At 56.7% G+C, this 20,778-nt stretch overlaps 1 protein-coding gene across 1 annotated transcript in view; it reads right to left on the bottom strand.

The window, feature by feature from the left end:
• Positions 1 to 482: 482 nt before the first annotated feature.
• Positions 483 to 20,778, bottom strand: part of TLE3 (TLE family member 3, transcriptional corepressor) — a 32,112-nt gene continuing 11,816 nt past the window's right edge. The window contains 20 exon segments of the mRNA XM_037395068.1: positions 483 to 2,790; positions 3,031 to 3,107; positions 3,569 to 3,719; positions 4,948 to 5,095; positions 5,413 to 5,660; positions 5,845 to 6,094; positions 6,307 to 6,383; positions 7,039 to 7,220; positions 7,472 to 7,526; positions 7,528 to 7,566; positions 7,568 to 7,603; positions 7,747 to 7,893; positions 7,895 to 7,903; positions 8,085 to 8,109; positions 8,111 to 8,133; positions 8,419 to 8,538; positions 10,799 to 10,815; positions 12,654 to 12,858; positions 19,532 to 19,606; positions 20,098 to 20,160. Of these exon segments, the coding sequence (XP_037250965.1) occupies positions 2,683 to 2,790; positions 3,031 to 3,107; positions 3,569 to 3,719; positions 4,948 to 5,095; positions 5,413 to 5,660; positions 5,845 to 6,094; positions 6,307 to 6,383; positions 7,039 to 7,220; positions 7,472 to 7,526; positions 7,528 to 7,566; positions 7,568 to 7,603; positions 7,747 to 7,893; positions 7,895 to 7,903; positions 8,085 to 8,109; positions 8,111 to 8,133; positions 8,419 to 8,538; positions 10,799 to 10,815; positions 12,654 to 12,858; positions 19,532 to 19,606; positions 20,098 to 20,160 (2,055 nt within the window). The 3' untranslated portion in view covers positions 483 to 2,682.

Genomic DNA, 20,778 nt, shown 5'->3' with positions numbered 1-20,778 from the left:
TGCACCCGAGAGTGCTGCCCCCCTGCCTCGGCATCCCCCGGAGTGCAGGGCTCCTGCTCCCAGCCCTGCCTCTTGCCTCCAAAGGTCCTCCCTGCAGGCTTGCAGCAGCGAAATAAGGCAGCTGGGTGGATGCTTTCGGGGAATTAAAAAGAAGCTGATGGGGTCCCAGGGTGCCCAGGGACCTCGCTGCAGCAGCACCCAGCACCATGAGGACGGGGAGAAGCCAAGGGCTGGGGCTGCAATCGGTGGCTCCCATCAGTCCTGAGCTCGTTCTTGCTTCAGCCGACCTCCACCGTCACCCCATCAGTAGGGGGTCCCTAGCCCAGGGGTTGTCCTGTAGCCCCCAGCCCCACCGCACAGCAGACAACAGCCCCTCGCTTGCTGTGCTTGCTTTTATTAACAACTCAGTGCAGGTTTTCAGAGAGCAGAATGGTTTATAGACACTTTGCTTTCATTGAGCTTCATTACTTTACTTTTTATTCTTTTGCTTTTATTTTTTTCTTTTTCTCCCTTTTTACAAAAACCAGTTGTAGTTATTAACAGCTGTACATATTCTGCTACATACTTTGGTGTAAAGTTGAGAGTCTGACTCAGTAACCCTCCGCCAGCTCCAGTACATGCAGTTCCTTTAATTTTTATTTTTTTGGAGAAAATGAAGCACCAACTTGCAAACCAGTGACCATGCGGGACACGATGCTGGGGGTGACCTTACTGCTGGAGGAGTTTGCCACAGGGGCAATCCAAAGCTCCCCAGCCCTTTCAATGCACCTCCCATCAATGCAAAGAGGGGGGATGCTCCACAACACCAGGGGGTCAGACACTGGTCCCAAGTCTGCGGGTGCAGGGGGCACCTGGAGCTACCCTGCATCACCCCGGGGACCAAAACACACAGAGGCACTGCCAAAACCCCTCAGCAGGCGCCAGCGTGGGGCTGTTGGCACAGGGGTGCCTTGTCAGAGTACTTTTCTGAGCCAAACCGCCCGCCCTTAGAACCTTTCCCTAAATGCAGGTTTAAAGAGCTTGCTTTTTCCTTCGCTGGGTAATTAGCGCACAAGATCAATCCCATCTCCTCCCTGGCCGAGGCAGCACGCAGCGAGCACCAACGAGCCGCACACAGCAGACACTGTTTTCCTAGGACATCCCCCTTCTTTTTCTTTTGAACATAAAAGGGCAAAACATCTCCAAATCCTCTTATTTTGATGGGGGGAAAAAAGAAAAAAAAACCCAACCCAAATCATTTCCCATGAGACCTCCTTCCAACCCCAACTCGCCTCTCCCGGCCCCAGAGCGGCTGCTCAGAGGGATGCGATGCCAAGCGCACACCCCAGGTACCAACCACCTCCACTCCATCCTCCTCTCCCCCATCTGTACTATCCACGTCTGTAAACCAGGCAGTTCTCACCTGAAGCCTAAGCAATTATTATTTTTGACCAGATTAAAATCAAAAAATAATCCATAAAAATGTAGTATAAAATTCTCTTCCATATGCTACAATACAGGGTGAGCGCTTCTGCTACACAAATACTTTTATTTCCTGTTACGTCTTTTTTTTTTTTTTTAACCCTTTAGTACAAAATGCTGAAATGCAGGCCTGTGGGGGGAGGGGGTTTGCTTCATCAGAACCTATAAACCAGAAGACACAAGACCATATAGCCCACAGGACCCTACCAAAGCCAGCCCCTTCCCCCCACCACACAAACCCTACTTGTTAGTAAACTTTGCTTTTAAAAACTGTATTTTAAAGGTTATCAATTCTAATTCTTTACTTTCATTTGAATACAAAACACATAAGTTGCTATTATCTTTCGTGGCTCCCTGAGCTGAATTTACTATGCTTTCTTTGAAATCACTCCTCATTGCTTCTGTCCGAAGACCAAGAAGGGCTTGCGCAGACGATCCCGCAGCGTGGGCTTCCCCTTTTCTTCAAACATACGAGCACAAAAAAATCCATATATAAAAAAAGGTGATTGTGTTGCTGATGTCCCATCAGTAGCTGAGGATCCGACCGAGTCCCCCGCGGTCCCAGCAGCGTCCCACCATCACTAACACACCGAACAACGCACGGGTACGACAGTAGGAACAACTTTCACCAGTGGACATCTTTGCTCAGCCTGGTTACGCGCTGCATGGCAAAGTCACGTCCCAACGGACGCTTTGAGGGGGTAAGGAAAAAAAAAAAAAAAATTGCCACCACCAAAACCATCAGTGGAATACAATTACAGCAGACGAAAAATACACAACTAGTGTACCGGGAGGGGTCCCCCACCCTTCCAATGCTATTTACTAGTCCGTTATTTACATTTTTCACAAGTCTTATGCAGGATGCACAAAAAAAAAAAGTCACAATAAAAAATAAGTCCTTTATAGTGCCACCAAAGCGCAGACGGAAAGAACCAGAAAACAAACAAACAAAAAAATCAAAATAAAACCCAAAACCCTAAAACCAAACAAAAATTTGTTTAGGGCTTCAATGTGTGCCATATTTGCAGACCTCCAAATAAATCCGTGTGTATTGTACGCCGGGCCCTCAAGGCAGAGCCCTGCCAGAGCAGCCGGTTTGTGGCCGAGCCCCCGGGGCCACCCTGGGGCAGCCCCCCCGAGCCCCCGGCCGCTGCCCGCCGGCCGCCCGAGTCCTGCCACGGCCGGGGCTGGGAGCTGCCAGCCCTGCTATAAAATCCGCAGTTAGTAGATGACCTCGTAGACTGTGGCCTTCTTGTCACCAGAGCCCGTGACGATGTACTTGTCATCTGCTGAAATGTCACAACTTAAGACAGACGAGGATTCCTTGGACTGGGGGGGAAAAAAAGGGGGAGAGAACCCCCCCAAAAAAACCATCAGTTTGGTTTCCCCGATGAGGCTGCCGCGGCTGTGTTCCACCAAGCAGCATCCATGCTGGTGCTCTCACTACATCCCGCAGGCTGGGTACCCATCTGGCCACCCCAAAAGGATTTTCCCCTCTCCAGGATGATGCCGAGAAGGGGGTCTGGGTGTAGCCCACCCCCATGCCCAGCCCCAGAAGCAGCCTCCTACCTGGAAGATGCTCGCTCCGTAGGGCGTCCTCCAGGCGTTGAGCAGGTTGTCTTTTCCAGTACTCACAAACCATTTACCTGTGCCCAGGAAAAGCAGCGTCAGCAGCCGAAAGCTGCCGCTGCCGACTCCCTGTGGCCAGCAGCGCCAAAGCCACTGGCCAGACCCTGAAGCCAAAATCTCCCTGCCCCTGCCCCCCCAGAGACTTCTGGCTGTTTAACCTCAGAAAGTGGAGATTTTGGACAAAATGAACAGCCTGGAGGTTTTCCAGAGATGCTCACCCCAGCCCCCCTCCACCGGGATGCACTCCAGCACGAGCAGGTGCTGGTTCACCACCTCCCGTCACGCGATGTGGCAGGCGGCAGCCACAACTGAGATCATTTTACCAGGACAATCCCCAAATGCGCCATCCGTGGGATGGATCCTGGTCCATCCTCAGCGCCACACCACCGTGCCACACGTTGTCCCTTCCTGCCATGGTTCTTCATGTGCACGCCCAGCTGCCACCGAAGGAGCCGAGCGCAGCACCGGAGCTGCTTACCGCAGTAGGCAAACTTGAGGGAGAGGACACAGCTCTCGTGGAGGTGCAGCTGGTACTTGTCGGGCTTCGTGTGGTGCAGCACTTCCACGTTGCTGCTCTCCATGCCCACCGCCAGCCACTCGCCCGTCGGGCAGTACCCCAGTGAGAAGATCTGCAGGGGGGCAGAGGGGTGCTCAGAGGGGCAGCCTGCACCCACCAGGCTCTGCCTGCAGCCCCAGCAACCCCCCATCAGGGATACCCACTGCCCGGGCACAAGCTGAGCTGGGGGCCGACCCCTCAGAGAGTTCAATATCGTGACTGCTTTGCCCGCAGCGCTGGCAGCAAGGCCAGCAATTCAGAAGAGAAACAGCCCGAACGGCACGGAAGGACACGGCCAGGTCCTCTTAAATCACCCCCCAGCCACCGATCCATGGGCAGAGTGAAGCTGGTGATGGTGTCTGTCTCTGCAGCACAGCCCCGGCTCCTGCCCCAGCTGAAGCGCAGCCTCTTCCGTGGACAGCACTTGTGCCTTTGGACAGAAAGTACCTTCCTGGCATCCTCCAGAAGAGGAAAACTTGGTGTGGAACGAGGTAGGACTAAATAAGCTCTAAGCCACAGCTACTCATGTGCTGGAAACCCTGGTGGCACGGCTTCTGGATGCCCAGCTCCATGACGGCGAGTATTAATGCTGTGCCATGGGGCTGGTGGCTGGCACACAGCGGAGACCTTGACCACCCGGCTGCCGTTCTTGACCCTGACCACACAACTCCAGTTTCACCAGCTGTATGTCACTGGTGGAGGTTGCTGGCCAGCTCCAAAGAGGTGCAGCAGGGTTTGGAGAGGCACATCCATAAATTAGGAGCAGCTGTGCAAGACCTGCACATGCTGGGACAGCTTGAGCCCCATGGATGCTGCTACACTTGCCAAGAGGACACAAAGTCCCAGCTTTGCCCCTCTGGACAAGGGCTCCGGGAGGGTCTGCAGGAGGTGGCCAGAGCCTGAGACCTGCAGCCATCTCACCTGCAAGGCACCTAGAGCCAGCCTGTGACATCCACAGGTGGCCCTGGGCAAGCACTGCTTTCCTAATGGCAGCCCAGCCTTGCAGCAGATGAAAAAGCGATGAAAGAGGAGCTGAAACAAGAGTCAGGGAGCCCCAGAGCTCTCACCACCCTGAAGACTCTTGGGTTTCACCTAAAGCAGTGCGGACAACCATGCACAGAGCTAACAGGGGCCTGTGCAGGCCATTTTCCCAGCAGGAAAAGCCCCCTCTCACAGCCACACAGGAGCTGGATGCCGAGCAGACTGCCCCGGTTAAAGCCCTCCATGGGGTCTCCACAAGGAGCTGCACGATGAGGCAAGGTTGTTCCCCCCTCCCAGGGCCGCGGGCACCCCCTGCTTACCTGGGAGGTGAAGTCATGCTGCTGGAGCTGCCTCCCTTCCCGCAGGTCCCAGGAACGCACTGTGTTGTCCAGACCCCCTGTCCACAACTTCGTACCATCATGCGAGATATCTATGCAGCTGGCACCATCTGTGTGGCCTTGAAATTGCCTTTAAGCAGCAAAAAGATAACACAAATCTTCAAGGGGAACACTAGCAAAAAGCACACAGGTTGTTTCAAGGTGCTCAGGCTACATTTACGAGGCTTCTCCACACCAACCATGCCTGGACACCTACCCAGGGAGCATCCTTTGCCATCCTGGCCAAGCCTCCTAGGCTCACTTACCAAGCATCACAAGATAGCATTCTTGTCGCCATCCCTGAGGTCCTCATGCCAAAACGTGGCCCGAAAGACCCCAATTCCGGAGAAGAGCAAGCTGCAGTGCTCCCAGCCCTCGTGCCGCGGCCAGGTGCCGAGGCTGGCTCACCTGACAAGCGTCTGGTTGTGCAGGTCCCAGACGGCGATGTTGCCGTCGCTGCAGCAGGAGAAGCAGACTTTGGCATCGGGGCTGATGGCTAGGGCGTAGCAGGCGGGGGCAGAGGAGGTCAGCTCGGCCTTGATGCGGGGTGTCGGGGAAGCCAGGTCCCAGATGGTGAGCGTGCTCGCCTCCCCTCCCACGATCAGCGTGCGGCCATCGGGAAGGAGCTTGCAGGAGCGAATGTAGTTATCTCTGTTCTGGAGGGGGACAGAGGTGGCGTTGGGGGACAGCAGAGAACAATTTGTCATGGTAAAGGTAGGGGAAAGCAGGGGGAACATGCGCTTGGGGACCAGCGGCAATCCACTGCGGCTTGCTCGCTTGTGTGTGCATCAGGGATGCTCCAGCCCCCGTGCGCGGCCGTGCCGCCCCCAGCCCCCTTACCAGGCAGTCCAGCTGGGAGATGGGGCTCTTGCTGCCTGGCTGGCTGATATCCCAGATCTTCACGCACCCTTTGCCGCCCGTGTAGACGTGCCTGGTGGGGTTGCTGATGGTGACGGCACACACCACCTCCCCGTGGCTCAGCGTGTTGATCTGCCGGGCGTGCCGTGGGATGCCGGGACCCGCCAGGGCATCGTGGGGAAAGGGGACCGGCTGCATCTGCCCGTCAGCGCTCACGTGGAAGGAGTAGGCACTGTCAGGGGAGGGCAAACAGGGGGGTCAGCCCCACAGACAGAGGTTTGCTGCAAACCCAGCATAAGGGGCAGGCAGGTGGCATTGCAACCCAGCTGCCGGGTCATGCCTTGCCCCAGCAAGCCGGGGGCTGGGCTGGCCCCAGCCCCACGCTCACCTCCCTCCCGGGCACCCATGCCCACCCAGCAGGCAAACAGACAAAGAGGGGCTTACGGCTTCCCTCCTGGGATGGACGCCAGGCTCGAGGGCAGGCCGGGGGCTCTCATGGGTGGGTGTGGGTCAAAGCCAACCTGCCGAGACACACAGACACGGGTGAGGCCGGACACGACGGAGCACGCGAGCGAACAGCTTCCCATCCATGAGCCCAGGCAGGTGGGGGGACACTCGCGGCTCCCTCATCCCCCTTACTGCTCAGTAACGAATTGTTATTTTTTCCCCTGGCAGGAAGGGGGAAAGACTGGGGAATCAGCCAAAGGTTTGGGGTCTGCAAGGCACAGTGTGCGACACTCACCCTCCCCATGCTGTTCCCAAATGCCCAGCAACGGGAGCAGCCAAGCCATGCCCACCACCCCAGCTGCAGAAACCCCCATCTCTACATTTAAGGGCAGTGTTTTACTTCTTGTTTTGACTGTGTTTTGCCTTAAAGCATGCCATCGAGTGTTTAGCAAGAGTAATGGGAATGGGGCTGCATAATGGGTACTTTGCATGCACCCAGGGGGAAGGATAAACCCCCATGTAGTGGTACACGCACATCACCCCGTGGGGAGGCATCTCTACACACAGCACCCTTCAACAGCAGATGAATCAGCTAGTGAGGAGCCCCAGTTTCACAGCTGACACAGGGGAGACACCCCTACACACACACCCAGACCCTCCCCACACCCACCCCCCCCACCGGGAGCGAGAAAAGGAGCTAAAAGTGCTACGTACAGCTCCAAAGCTCACCATTGGTGACCGGCCGTAGGCAGCGGCGGCGGCGGCAGCAGCGCTCATCTGTGGGGGGAGTTGTGGGAGCCCCGCGTAGGCACCAGGGCTGGTGAGCGAGCCGTTCATCTCATGGTGCCCCATCATGGCGAAGGGAGCCGCGTAGGAGCCCGCAATGGAGATGGGTGTCCGCAGGGCCGAGGCTGAGGGAGGGTTGGGGACACGGTCAGGTGACGGAGCCCACCAGCATCCAGCCCCACTCCCCCCAGAGGCAAAGATGCAAAGGCTGGACCTCCCTCCGCACCCCCATCTCTGGCACCGGGACCCCTGAGCTGCCCTTGATTGGTCCCCGATAAACCTGAACCCCCTCAAAGCTGCCGTGCTCCCAGTAGAGGACACAGCTGAAGCTGTGCTGGGGACAGCAGCAGAGGGGCACCAGGGGACTGGTACCCACCCAGGGGGTCCATGCCGGTTGGCTTGCCAGGCATTGGCCGCAGCCCTGGGGTGCTGCGCCGTCCCCGGGGTTGGAGCGTCGTTCCTTGGTGTCGAGTGTTCGACTTGAGCCCGGCGTTGACGATTTGTCATTCTGCAAGAGAAAGGATGAAAAACAGGACGATGAGGTTCAACACCACTGCATCCACAGCCCCTGCTCACCAAGACCCCAGACCCAGCAAGCACCCACAGCTGGCAGGGTCAGACCCCCCCGCCCCAGCCGAGCGAAGGACATACGTGGCCCAGGTCTTTAGTCTTGGAGGAGGGAGTGCTGCTGGAGGAGGCAACTGAGGCCGGGCTGTTTGGTGCGTCCCCCTTCTTCAGCCCGCGGGCTTTGTCTATGCCGTTCTCTGGGGGGGAGTGGGCTGGGCTAACCCGGGTGGTGGGCAGGGTCCTGCGAGACAGGAGAAAGCATTGGTACCCCCCCCAGCAGGGGGGAGAGCTCCCTCTGGCTCCTCTTCCAGGCAGGAACTGGGCTGGTGACAGGGGGCCCCTAAGGCATTGCCCCCCACCCTCCAAACCCCCACCACACCACGGGAGAGGGAGCAAATCTGCCAGAACCCCCCATGGCTCACCTCATTGGAGACGTCGACCACCAGTCATCACTCTTTCACCATCGCTGTCCTGAAACACAGCGCTGAGTTACATCCTGCAGTGAGCTGCCATACCTGGGGTGGGGGCAGCCCCCCAGGGAGCCCAACTCCGCCCCCACCCCCCCCCCCCACCCCCAGCAGCATGACACAAGTTACCATGCCGCATTTGGAAAATATTACCCAAACCTCACTTTCTCCCACCCAAGTCCTGCCCACACACATGCCGCATGCCCCATGCCTGGCATGACCGCATCCCCCGGGGGCTCTAGGGTCCCCCAGCCACTGGACCCGGCTGCAGACCATCCCTGCCACTTACAGATCGGCTCATGCTGTCCTTCTCCTCTGCTTTCCGCTTCTTGGAGTCAATGCTGTAATCTGTGGAGCTCCGATGCTTCTCGCTGGCTCTCAGGCTCTCAGAGGGCGAAACGGAGTTATTCTGCAAAAACAAAAGACACTTCTAGTGTTGGAAGCAGAAGGCAACAAGACTTCACGAGCAGCAGCTTAGAGGGTGCTGCAAACAGCCAGCCAGCCCTGCCCCAGACTGCAAAACCCCGCCGGGGGGCTGAGCCTCTGCAGCCCACCATGCCAGGGGACAGGGGCAGCCAGGGCTGGGGGCTGGCCGCCACCAAACTGAGCATCGCCCTGAGCCCCGGGGATGCTGTCGGGGCAGCCCCGCATGGCTGCTCCGCTCCAGCAAGGCTGCTCATGGGCACCTGAGCCTATTTACTGCAAAAGCAGAGCGGGAAAAAGGGAGCTGGCTGTTGTTTCAAAAGGCAAACCCTGGGAGGAGGCTGTGGGCAATTGCAGCAGCTCCCAGCAGCCGCTGGGATCCACCAGCAGGTACTGGTGAATGCAGAGAGGGGATAAGCTGTGCTCCCCTACACCAGCCCCATCTCCACATCGTCCTCTGCCCCTGACGGGGGGAGCACCAGAGCTTTGCACAACCCTGGGCACGGGAAGGGCTTTGCACAAGGGCTGGCACCCACGAGAGCCCATGGGTGCTTCCCCCAGAATCAGCAGTGTTGAGGGGCCTCATCCCCGGCATTTATTAGGGGAGCAAAGGAACCGCTTCATCCCAGCCCCAGACAAGCCAGACAAGCAGCCGAGCCAAAAGGCATCCAAAAAATGTTTGGAAAAACCCACGTCACCAGGCGCCCCGCTGCACAGCTCCGCTCGGGGGGGGGGGGGGGGGGGGGGGGGGGGGCTGTCTGTGCTCGCTTCAAGTAACAAAGCCCAGGAGATGCCGGCATTCCCAGGAAAGCCCCTCGCATGCTGGGATTGCGCCGGGAGCAAAAATGGCAGCGCAAAACCACCTTGAGAGCGCCAGAGAAAGCCCAGCCCTGCATCGCCCTGCAGCACAGCCCCAGCCCTGCGCAGATGCCCTTCAATTAGTTTCTCAGAGCAGCAGGAGAAATTACCATCATTTCATGTCTTGTAGCAGAGCCTGCCACCCCTGCTAAGCAGAAATGTTCCTAAGCTCCTCTGCCTGCCTTTCTTTCCCAGCTGAAAGGGAGAACTAAAGCAGTTCATGTTTCTCCTCGGTACCCAATAAGCAGCTTTGGATAACACCGGGGTCTTTCTTCTCAGGCAGTCATGCTGAAAAACCTCGCAGCTACCAGAGAATCATGTCAAGCATTTAGAGGCATCGATCCATTCAGCCCGCCGCTGGCCCGCTGCCAAGAAACTAAATATTTTTTATTGCACAGGCAAGGCTAGGAAAATATGAATGACTAACTGATTATCGTGCGCATTAAACCTCCACGGGGAATACCCTGTATTTTATTTTATAGATCGGGAACCTTCCCATCTCTGACGGCCCCCTCCCCGCTGAAGGAGCAGGTTAATGATGCCCAATTCCCCTCTCCCCCCTTAAATGGCACTTTTCTTCCCATCCGCCCCCAGCTCTCAAAAGGCCCATTTGTGGGCTCGGGGATGGCAGGAAATCGCTGCAAAGCCATGGCTCAGCCAGGCTTTGTCCTGCCAGCTTTTCCCCGAGACGGCGGCATTGTGCACCCCGGGGTGGGGGGCGCAGGCTCAGCCCCCCTCCACGGGGAGGGCAGCCCCCCACCAGGCTCTGCCCACCGAAAAAAATATATTCCCTGCGCTCTCCATCCATGCTCAGGCACTGCACCCAGCCAAAACAAGAACCAAACTGCTGCTATTAACACCGAGGTGTCGGGGACACAAATAAAAAGCAGCCGTGCTGGAGGTGATGGTTGCCCTCCACCACGGTTATTTAGCTGGTTAGTTAACTGCTTGACCTTCCAAGTCCTACTTAACACAGCGTAATAGCCAAACCCATCCCAACAGATTAGATGACCCAAGATAATAGAAGAGTGATCAGGAATAAAATAGCTTTCCTAATCGCCGAAGGATTTTTAGCCAGGCAGACTTGACTGCGCTCATTCACAGGGCTTAGTCAATTGAAACCGAATCTCGAAGCTCCGCAGCAATCAAAAAGATTTAAACCAAATCTCATAACTGGCCCAGAGGCGGCAGCTCCACTCCCCCTGGCACAGCCAACAGCCCAGCAGCTCCTCCACTCAGGGTGGGGGGTTATTTTTAATTTTATTTATTAAATAGGACCTGTGCAAAAGGTTCACACCCTCAAGCCTGTATTTTAAAACAACAGATAAAACACAAACACGCACCCCCCAGAAACTGACGGGGGGAAAAAAGGAGGTAACGGGACTTACTGCACTTGAGTCTCGCTCTTGTAGAGGAAGCCGATGTCAGAGGTGAGGTCACAGCCAAAATGAAGACAGAAAAATAAAGCAAGTTAGAGTAAGTCTTAAAACAGAAAAATAAACCTAGAAGCTCCTCACCGGACACTCTCCTGCCTTAACTCAAAACCTTCCTGTGCTCTCCTGGGCTTCGCTTTCAAATCCCCCTGTGTCCCCCCACTGCCTCCTGCCTCCTTCTTTTTGCCAATGTGATTATTTGGCAAAGCACATGGGGCCGAGGGAAACACCCTGAAAGGCAAATGGAACGGCGTCCGCCGACGGCACGTGTACCCCAAGTCACAAACCCAGGAGAAGGTCCCCACCACCCATCTCCGCAGCCACACGGGCGGGTTGTGGTTCAGCCATTCGCTTGCCCTGGGATCTCCCGGCAGTTTGAATCCATGCATAAAAATGAATGTAACTGGATAACTGCCACCGATCGTGATGGGTTTTTTCCCTCACTGGCTTTCATGGGGAGGAAAACCACCCCAGATCCACCAGCAGAAGAGCCCAGCAGCTTCGTGAGGCTGTTGGATAAGTGCCCTGCAGATGGGCATGCTAAGGGGAAAGATCTCGGATCTTGGTGTATTAACAGGCAGAGGGATTTGCAAGGAAAATCTTCAACGCTGCTGGCCTGCAACCCATCTCATGAATCATTTTATCTTCTGAAAGATTGTCTTACCGCTAACAGGAAGAAAACCCAGCAGGTTTACAGTGAATATTGCTGGTTTCCAGACCATCGAAAGTGTCTGGCAGTGATGGAGAGGAGGAAGGCTGCTCTGCCATGAAGGCACGGCTGAATGGGGACACAGGATCTGCAGCAAGACTCCACCACAGCCCATGGGGACTCAGACCTGTGTGTAAACTCGGGGGGCACACAAGCAGCTCAACCCACCAGATCGTTCCGCCTGTGCCATTTCCTGAGGCAATTTGCATTCCCTGCCCTAAACCAGCAAAGAGGGATTCGGTCTGGAGGCAGGTCCCCTCCTCCCCAAGACCCCGCCAGCCCCAGGCTGCTCTCAAGAAGCATCCTGACCTCAGCAAACAAGCAAAGCAGGGAAAGCTTTGGCATCGCCTGGAAGCTGCCGCTGGGAATATCCCACAAGCGGCAGCACCTTCCTTGGCCACCAAGGCTGATTTGAGGAGCTTAAGCATCATATAGGGAAAACTGCACCCCTAAAAGCACGAGCCCCTTCCCTGAAGCCCGCTCCCCTGAGGGATGGGGCGGTGGGAGCAGAACCACACCTGGACCAGGGCATTTTTAGCACCAGAGAACGCAGTGATGAGCAGCCCCCAGGGACCTGCTCTGGGGCCCCAAACACAAGATGGACATGGACCTGTTGGAGCAAGCCCAGAGGAGGCCACAGAGATGATCAGAGGGCTGGGGTACCTCTGCTGTGAGGACAGGCTGAGAGAGTTGGGGTTGTTCAGCCCAGAGAAGGCTCCAGAGAGACCTTACAGCACCTTCCAGTACCTAATGGGGGCTCATAAGCATGATAGGGACAGACTTTTTAGTAGGATCTGTAGCAACTGGACAAGGGGTGATGGTTTCAATCTCGAAAAGGATTGATTTAAATTAGATATTAGGAAGAAGTTCTTCACTGTGAGGGCAGCGAGGCGTTGGCACAGGCTGCCCAGAGATGCTGTAGGTGCCCCATCCCTGGCAGTGCCCAAGGCCAGGCTGGACGGGGCTGCGAGCAACCTGGGCTGGGGGAAGGTGTCCCTGCCCATGGCAGAGGGGTGGGACTGAATGATCTTAAAAGGTCCCTTCCAACCCAAACCATTCCGTGATTCCACGACCACACTGACCCGGCCCCCTTGCTCTCACCTCTGTGGTCCAGGTCGTGATGGTTTTTCTCGTCCTTGACGGCGAGGTGTGCCTGGCTGCCCAGGGCACCAAGAGCCAGCAGCCCCGAGCTGCTGCCGGTGACCGGTGGGATGCCCGGTGGCTGGAGGCCCGAAGGATGTGGCGGCAGCTGGACCGGGGGCCCATGGGCGGCATGGGAGAGGTGCTGGGCCTGGAGCTGCTGCTGCTGCAATGAAATCACCAGTGAGCCGGGGAGGGGGCAGCAGGACCAGGGGGGATTTGGAGGCATCGAGTAGTGGCATGGCAGCGGGAGCAGTGCCAGGAAGGGGCATGCCCAGCGTCGTGCCGGGAGGGCAGCCAGGTGATGCCCTGGGGAGCTGCCTGCTTGGCTGCCTGGAAGGAGAAGCCCCGTTAGCAGGAGGGACGGAAGGTGCCTCGTGTATGGCCCTGGGGATCATCCCCAACGCAGCCAGGTGGCAAGAGTGCATGATGGCACACACCCCTGGCCAGACCATGGGAGTCATCTTTAATTCAAGGTAATTCACATCATCACTGCAGACTTGGCTAGTTTTGCTTTTCAATAGATATAAGCAAAAAAAAAAAAAAAAAAAAAAAATTAAGGAACACCACCCAGGATGAAGAAAGCAGCTCTGGCTGGAGTGCCAGCTGCTAAACCAGATCAGAAAGAGAAAACTCAAGCATCCAGTATCCTCCCAGGACACCTCAGAAAAGAGAAGTTTTGCTTATTTGCTCAAGGTTTAAGGCAATCGATAGCACAAAGAAAACAAGAAAAACTCCTGCACAGTATCTCGGCCCCATCCTGCCACCCTACTGCTCCCAACCCCTCTGACACCAGCGGGACATCCCTTGCACTGGGCATGGGGCTGGCCAAACCGCAAGTGCACCCCCTCCCCCAGCCACAGCACATCACCACCCACAGTCCCCAGCACGTCTGCAGGCGCCTGGCTGCTCCCCACCTCCCCCGGGGGCTTTGGGGAGCCGTGAACCCCGGCCATCCTGGCATGCATGCACCCAGCCTTGGGAGCTGCTGGAAAAAGCTGATCTGCAGCTTTGAGGAGAGGAAGGGAACAGCAAACGCATCCCCTTTCATTTCTATTTCGAATACAAACTTGAAAAAATAAGCCAAAATGCAAGCTACTATCTGTCTGTTCTCCGGGGTGTCACTTCCAAGAGCCCCAAGGCCACCGCTCCCGCAGCTCCCCCACCCCAATGACCCCAGCGGTCCAGCCAGGAAGGTCGCAGAGCTGCTGCTTGTGTTCCCAACCCTGCCTGCACCCACAGCCACTTCAAGCAGCACCTTATTAGCTGCTGGTGAAAGCTGCATTTGGGCGACTTCAGTGGGAATCATAGGCTTGGGGGGACGGGACAGCCGAGCTATGGCAGAGCCCCCCCCAACCAGGTCAGATCAGATTTTCTCCCTCCCCAGCACCACTAAGTGCGGCAGAAGCTGTCACCAGACCAGGCAGCTTTCTAGCAACCCAGGCTGCGCACGGAGGAGGATCCCACCGTGCGGCAAGTGAACACCCACCAACCCACAGCACCCTGGGGGGCACAGATGGAAAGCAGGCGGAGGTCCTCCTGCAAGGGTCAGGGGGGCTCAGCTCCCAGCAACAGCCAGGGAGCAAGGGGCTGCTGCTCAGCCCAAAGCGCAGCAGGAGCACACCAAAACCCCCTCCCAGGCACAGCGGACCTGACATTTCCAACACTTCCAACAAGGAAATTTCCAGCACATCTTCCCCAGCGCTGCAAGGGGATGGATGCACCAGAGTGCCCCTGAACAGCAAGTGGTGGGGGGTTACCAGTCACTGCAACCAGTCCAAAAAACACACTGGGAAAGGGCCAAGAGCGGGCTTAACGTGAGGGGTCCCAGAGGTTCGCACCCACAGCTCAGCCCTGTCAGAAGATGCACTTAAAAGTTTTCCTGCTGCCCTCGAGGCAGGCTGGACCCTGCAGCACCCCAACACCACAGTGCAGCAGTCGGCTGTACTGCAAGGCTGTACATACAGACCCCAGCCCCAGCCATGCTGAGGGCAGGCTGCACCCCCTGCAAGCATCCCGGTGGCCCCTGCAGCAAAAGCCAGGATGCAGCTTTTCGGAAAAAAAAAAACCCACACTGAGGCCATGTCTTCAGGGGAAACACACGTTCCACCCACCTCCTGACTAAAGGACCTATTTTAGGGGGCAGCAGGAAGGGGCGACTTGCTGTCACACGCTGATGGGCACAGCGGGACCCAGCTGCCTCTTGCCGCCCAGGGCAGAGCTGGGTGCAGGGAGAGCGGGTGGGCGACCCACACCTGCCAGGCTCCGGTTTCTGAGCCTGGTGCGAGGGGAGAGGGAAATCCCCAGCCAGGACGGAGCCGGGCATGGATCTGAACGGCAGTAGCTGCAGTCTGAGGCAGAGGAGATGCATTATCTTAAAACGCAGCTTCTTCCGGGCAGCGCAGAGGTCTCAGCTGTGGCAGAAGCCAAATTGAGAAGGCAATTAGGCCTCTGCAGTGCTGTTATAGGAAAAGCATAAATCATTTTGTCCTCAAAAGCAGGAGCTTTTTGGCTTCTGCTGGGCTGCTCCATCCACAGGGCAGAAGAGGGGAAGCATCCTCCAGACCTCCATTTGAGGAGGTGTCCTCAAACCAGCAGGTGCGAGGCAGCAGGGTAAGGAGACCTGGCAGGCAGGGCAAGGGGAGCACCAGGAGGGGGTCCCCAGCCCCAGGGGCTCTGCCAGATGGTGCCAGCGCCTTGCCGGTGCATCCTCGACACTGCAGGGCACGGCCCCTGCCTCCTCACCACGCACACGTGCGGAGACCAATCCCTCCGACACCAAAGCAAAACGAACCGAGCCTCAGCTCTTGCTGAACTCAGTGAGGCTCTTTACACTCCCAATCTCGCCGTGTTTTACACCCATTTAGGCGAGAGGCAAGGCTGGTCATTTTATCAGAGCATCATCCCAGGGAACAGCCCCCGATGGTTTTCCAGCAAGGTACGCTCCTCTCCTACAAGCTCTCCAGCAGTGCCCATTCCCGTGGGGCTGGAATACACCAAGATCCAATGCTTTATCCTCAGCAATTTCCAACTTCCACGGTGAGCAGAAATACCTGCACTGCATAACGCTCCTCCCAGGAGCTTTCCAGCCCAGGGTGACCACCTCCTGCAGCAGCAGGAGCCCCAGAAGGACATGGTGTCTTGGGCACCCTTGGGTCCAGGCAGCAACACTCCAGCCCAGTGACGTTGATGAGGGTCACAGCCATGGCACAGCCCCAGCAGACAAAGCAGCTCCACCACGAGCAAGCGCAGCAGCACCCAGGTGGGGTAGAACACGGAAGGAAGAATCACCACCCTCAGCTTCACACTCCAGCAGAGCAGAAAACTGCTGGATTCCTCCCCCGTTTTTTTTTTTTTTTTTTTCTTTCAACATGCTGCCAGCAAATACATCCATCCAACAGCTCCATGAGCCACAGGGGACCGACCCTGTGGGGTCTGAGCCACGCTGCAGCAGCCCTGCTCCGGTGCAGGGGGTAGAAACAAATGTCAAGACACAACATCCCACTGTGGCCCAAGGTAATGTTTAAAGGTGTTTTTCTCCCCTTTGGCATGCAGGAACCAGCAAGCAGAATCCATTTGGAAAGCCTCCTTGCCAGGCAGCTCTGGTTTGAAGCCTCATCCCTCCATCCAGCATCAGCGCTGGGCTGCCCACATCTCCACAGGGTCACGAAGATCACATCTCAGGGTTGCAGACCTCCATCCCGGCACTGCTGGAAGGAGCCATGCCCCAACCAGGTCACTCCCATGGCAAGACGACGATGATAAGCCAACAAGTCCAGCGCACATCCTCGCTGCAGGCAAGGGTACCCGCATGGGTGCTGGAGGATCCCCAGGCTCCGCTCGCAGCTCCCCGCGGCCGCCTCTGCCATCCTTCCCAGCTGTGTCGCTCCCCCGGGGTTTGTGTGTGTTGGCCCAGGGAGTGGTGGATCCATGTCCCTCCTGCGTGGCACTCGGGAATCACGTCCTGGAGACTCCACAGAGCGGGATAAAATCCGCCCGGGACTCCGCAGTGTAGAGGGATGCAGTGTAGCTCAGTGATGCTGCTCACTCAGCATTCGCTGAAAAGCCCGTCTTCCCTCCTCTGCCCCTTATTCCCTTCAATGAAAAATGGTGTTTTTTTTAAAAATTAACATCACAGGGGGGCTTGCTGCAAACAGCCCAGGGAAGGGCAGGCTGCAGCTCTTCAGCCACCTTCACCACCTGAAAAACACCCCTGCGCCTGCAGCCAGCTGCCCGGGGTGGGTGCCCCACGCCTCCACCGACGGCAGGGACAAGGCAGGCTGCTCACATCCAAGCAGGATCAGGGTCCTGCTCAAAGTCACGCACGCGCTGCGGTACGTGCAAGGACTTGGGGCAGCCTTCTGAGGCCAGCAACCCTCCCAACACCTCTCCAGCGTGCCCAAGCTGCACAGCAAGCTCAGACCTGCTCAGGATGCTGCGCTGGGGCTTCTCAGCTGCTGGCAGTACCCCAAACTGGACTGACTTCCCTGCAGAGCCCAGGACACCAGCCTGCAGCAAGGGGCTGTGGACAAGGGCGCTGCAAACCCAGCCCCAGGTGACGGCGGGGGATGTCAGTATCGCTCAGGCCCCAGGTCCAGGCCAGGCGAGAGGAGCTGGTGGGAGATGCGCAGACACAGAGATGTTTTCCTTCTGGGGTCCCTCAGCATGTGCCAGACAAATATGGTTAAGATATGAAGAGGTTACAATTTATGAGAAAGGCTGGCAAGGAATATCTCATATGTAGAGTGTTTTTAATTGGATTATGTACATCATGCTTCATGCCTTTGTTAACCGATTTAATGGTTCACCACTTAAGTTCACCACTTGCGTTAAATTTAGTAAAGTAGTCTAATCATTTCCAGAGCTATAACCAAATCAAGGGCTCAATTTCACAGAAGCCTGAAGCAGAGGAACTGTGAGACAATGGCCTAGATGCATAAAATTAACAGTTCTTGACCTCAAAAGGGGCAAAAAAAAAAAAACAAAAACCAAAAATGTCTTAATGATTTGGTGCTTTTTTTGTGTGTGTTGATTTTTGTTTGCAGCACCTGCACCAAGACGCTGGTGCAGTTTATAAATAGTAGTCTTCCCTTCCTGCAAGGCATGGCAGGGGACAGTAGAGCCACCCATCCCCCTGTGCTGGTGATGCATCCCGTGGGATGCGGGGGGCTGTGCATGCCCCGGCACACTGCCCTCTCCCACTCGAAAAGAGCAAACACACACAAGTGGTCTGCCCCACATGAGCAACCCCACAATAACAAACCACCGCATGCATAAAGGGAAGAAATTGTTTGCTGGAAAAAACAGCCCCCTCTTGGTTTCACATCTCGGCGGGGCACCCAAGCAGGTGCAGCAGCCACCAAGCAGTACAGACCCACAACCCAAAACAGCTCCGCATCTGCCTGGAACACGCAGCACATCCCAGGGATAAGCTCTGCCCTCCTCTTCCAGCCATCCCAGCACACGGCAGCGCTTGCCCCTCTCCCAGCAGCAGCTGTCCTGGGTCTCCCCCTCGACAAGACACAGCGGGAGGGGATGCTCCCAGCTGCCTGTCCCACCCCAGCACCCCCCCAGATCAGCCCTGTGCTCCCCCAGCTGCCTGTAACTCCTGCCTCCTCAAAGTTTGTCAGGCAAAGCGATTAAATGCCTGGCTGCTTAATGATGGGATGACACTCGCTCTGATCCAAGGAAGCAATTACCTTGAAAATGGGGGTCACAGGCCCCGCTCATTCACCTTAATTGAATTCCAATATCTGCCTCTAGCTGCCTGGGCTCCTGGCTGCGACTTAAAGCAGCTCATCAAAGCCGAGCATCTCCCTCGCTTGCTGTCTCTGCCATGGATGCAACCTCCCAGCCCGCCGGGAAGGTGTGAGGTGCAGGCAGCAGCAGGCAGGAGGCCAAGCAGCTGCACAGTGCTGCCTGCCACCCCAGTGAGACACACTCCTGTGCCTGGACCACTTCCCAATGCCACCGCCACAACAAGCCCCGCTGTGAGGGATCCGGCTGCAGCCAGGCTTTCCTCAGCCCCCCAAGGGCTGCTGCTGCAGCCCGGAGCACAATTCTGCACTTGGTGCTACCCCCATAAAACCAGAAAAACATATACAAGAGCAAGTCCAATGCAGAGAATCATGAAGTCCCTTGTAGCTTAAGAAAGAAGTGCAAATAGTTGTGCAAAAAAAAAAAATTTAAAAAATTAAAAATCAGTATTTTCTGGAAAACAAACACCTAAACCCAAAGCAGCTCTGGAGCCACCTCCCCAGGATGCTGGCTGGGGACACTGATGTCCCAGCTCCAATAGAGAACAGGTTTGCTGCAGGACTGAGACCATCACACCAATTAAAAAGACATTAAAAATTGTTAGTTTTAAGGAAAAAAACCCACCACCCAAGATCTGCGAGAGAGAGCCCAGTAAGACGGGAGCGGGTAAGTCAATGCATGGAACAACAACTCTGTCAAATTTACAGCACATTTCACATCAACAGCCCATGCAGAGACATGCCTGGGCTCAGGGGGCTCCGGGAGGGCGCTGGGCACTCAGCCCCGCTCTGCACCCCAAACCCTCCCCCATCTCATGGAGAACAGCAAATTTGACTGGCAGAGGCTCCTGGTGCTGCATTAGTGCCCGGTGAGGGGGACCGGGCTGCCCGAGCCGTGGCTGTCACCCCCCGTCTCGCTCAATGCCAGATTGGGGGAGTTTTGGTAGTTTGGGGGGGGGCCGCAGGGTAGCGAGCCACCCTTCTTTATCCCCGCCTGAGCACAGGATTGCCTCTGATTATGGTAAATGATAGGAATAAAAGGGGTATACACACGGTGAGAGGCAGATTGGGAAGTCCACGTACCCCGATGATAGCATTCAACTCCGTCATTGTCACTTGCTTGGCACGCTCAACAGCCTGTGCGACTTGCTGTTGGTGCTGCGGGGACAGAGGCGCACGGCCAGGTCAGAGCCTGGCAGGGGGCACCCAACCAAGGTGCAACCCCCTGGAGATGGTCCCCCCCCCCCCCCGTTTTCTTTATTTTTTTTGTGTCTATATTTTGCTCACAAGAGCAGCAGCCCAGGGACACTGCCCCATGGACCACACGGGGGGGGGGGGGGAGCCAGAGCAGCCCCTCGCAGCCCTTTTTGCTCCTCAGGCTCAGCACAGACCCCCACAGCCAAGCAAAGCCCCTCACAGGGTCTGGCACTCCCCTACCCCGAGGGTTCTGCAACACGCACATAGGATCTGAGCCCCCTTTCTCATGGGGAGCCCCAGAACAGCCCCGCACCTCCAAAACACAGGTTTGTTGGGAACAGGTCCGTGCCCCCTCGTGGGATCCCCCCTCCCCAAAGGGCACAGCACTCCTTCCTGGGGAAGCCCCCTGGGAGAAGCAGCACCCCACATCTGGGGTGTGAAAACATCCTTACCTCTTGTGACAGAAAAGGCATGATCTGGGCTAAAATTGTATTCAGTCTTTTAGCAATTTCTGTCTGAAAAAAAAAAAAGGAAGAAGAAAAAGCAACAGTCAGTACCAAGCAACCTCCCGTGGCCTGCACGAGGCTTCCCGGCAGCAGCACCGTGCATCCACCCCCACCCCCACCCTGTGCATCCCCTCCCAGCCACACAAGAGGAAGCGGTGACTCCCAGAAGAGGCAACAAAAGCACCTTCGTGCTTGCTCTGTGGGACAGGGTCCCATTCCCCACGCTCTCGGGATGCTTTGGTCCCAATCATGGGACCGAGCATCACCAACCAGCCCCAGCAGCTCCGCACCAGCCCGGACTCCCCTGGCTGCAAGAAAACACAGCCAGGCGTTAGCCCGGCTCCCCATCCTTCGAGCAGCTGCTGCTCTCCGAAGCAGCTGGGTCACACAAAATCAGTTTGGCACACCCAGCCGGGATCACGCGCAGGGGCAGCCCCTTGCCATCACCTTCTGCTCCCAGCACTCAGTTGCGGGCATTGGGTTTCTTCAGAAGAAACCTCGGCAAACACACCGCCCTATGCAGCGAGTGTTTAGTCAACAGCGAGGGCTGGTGGGTGCTGCTCCCATCCCTGCACTGCCGAGGTCTTCCCCCACCCCAAACTGAAGCTGCCCAGGTTCCTTTCGTCA

The sequence above is a fragment of the Falco rusticolus genome, chromosome 7, assembly GCF_015220075.1.
Source record: "Falco rusticolus isolate bFalRus1 chromosome 7, bFalRus1.pri, whole genome shotgun sequence".
NCBI classification, from domain to species: Eukaryota; Metazoa; Chordata; class Aves; order Falconiformes; family Falconidae; genus Falco; species Falco rusticolus.
Note: the sequence above shows the minus strand (reverse complement) of the source record. Positions and strands in the feature narration are given on the sequence as shown.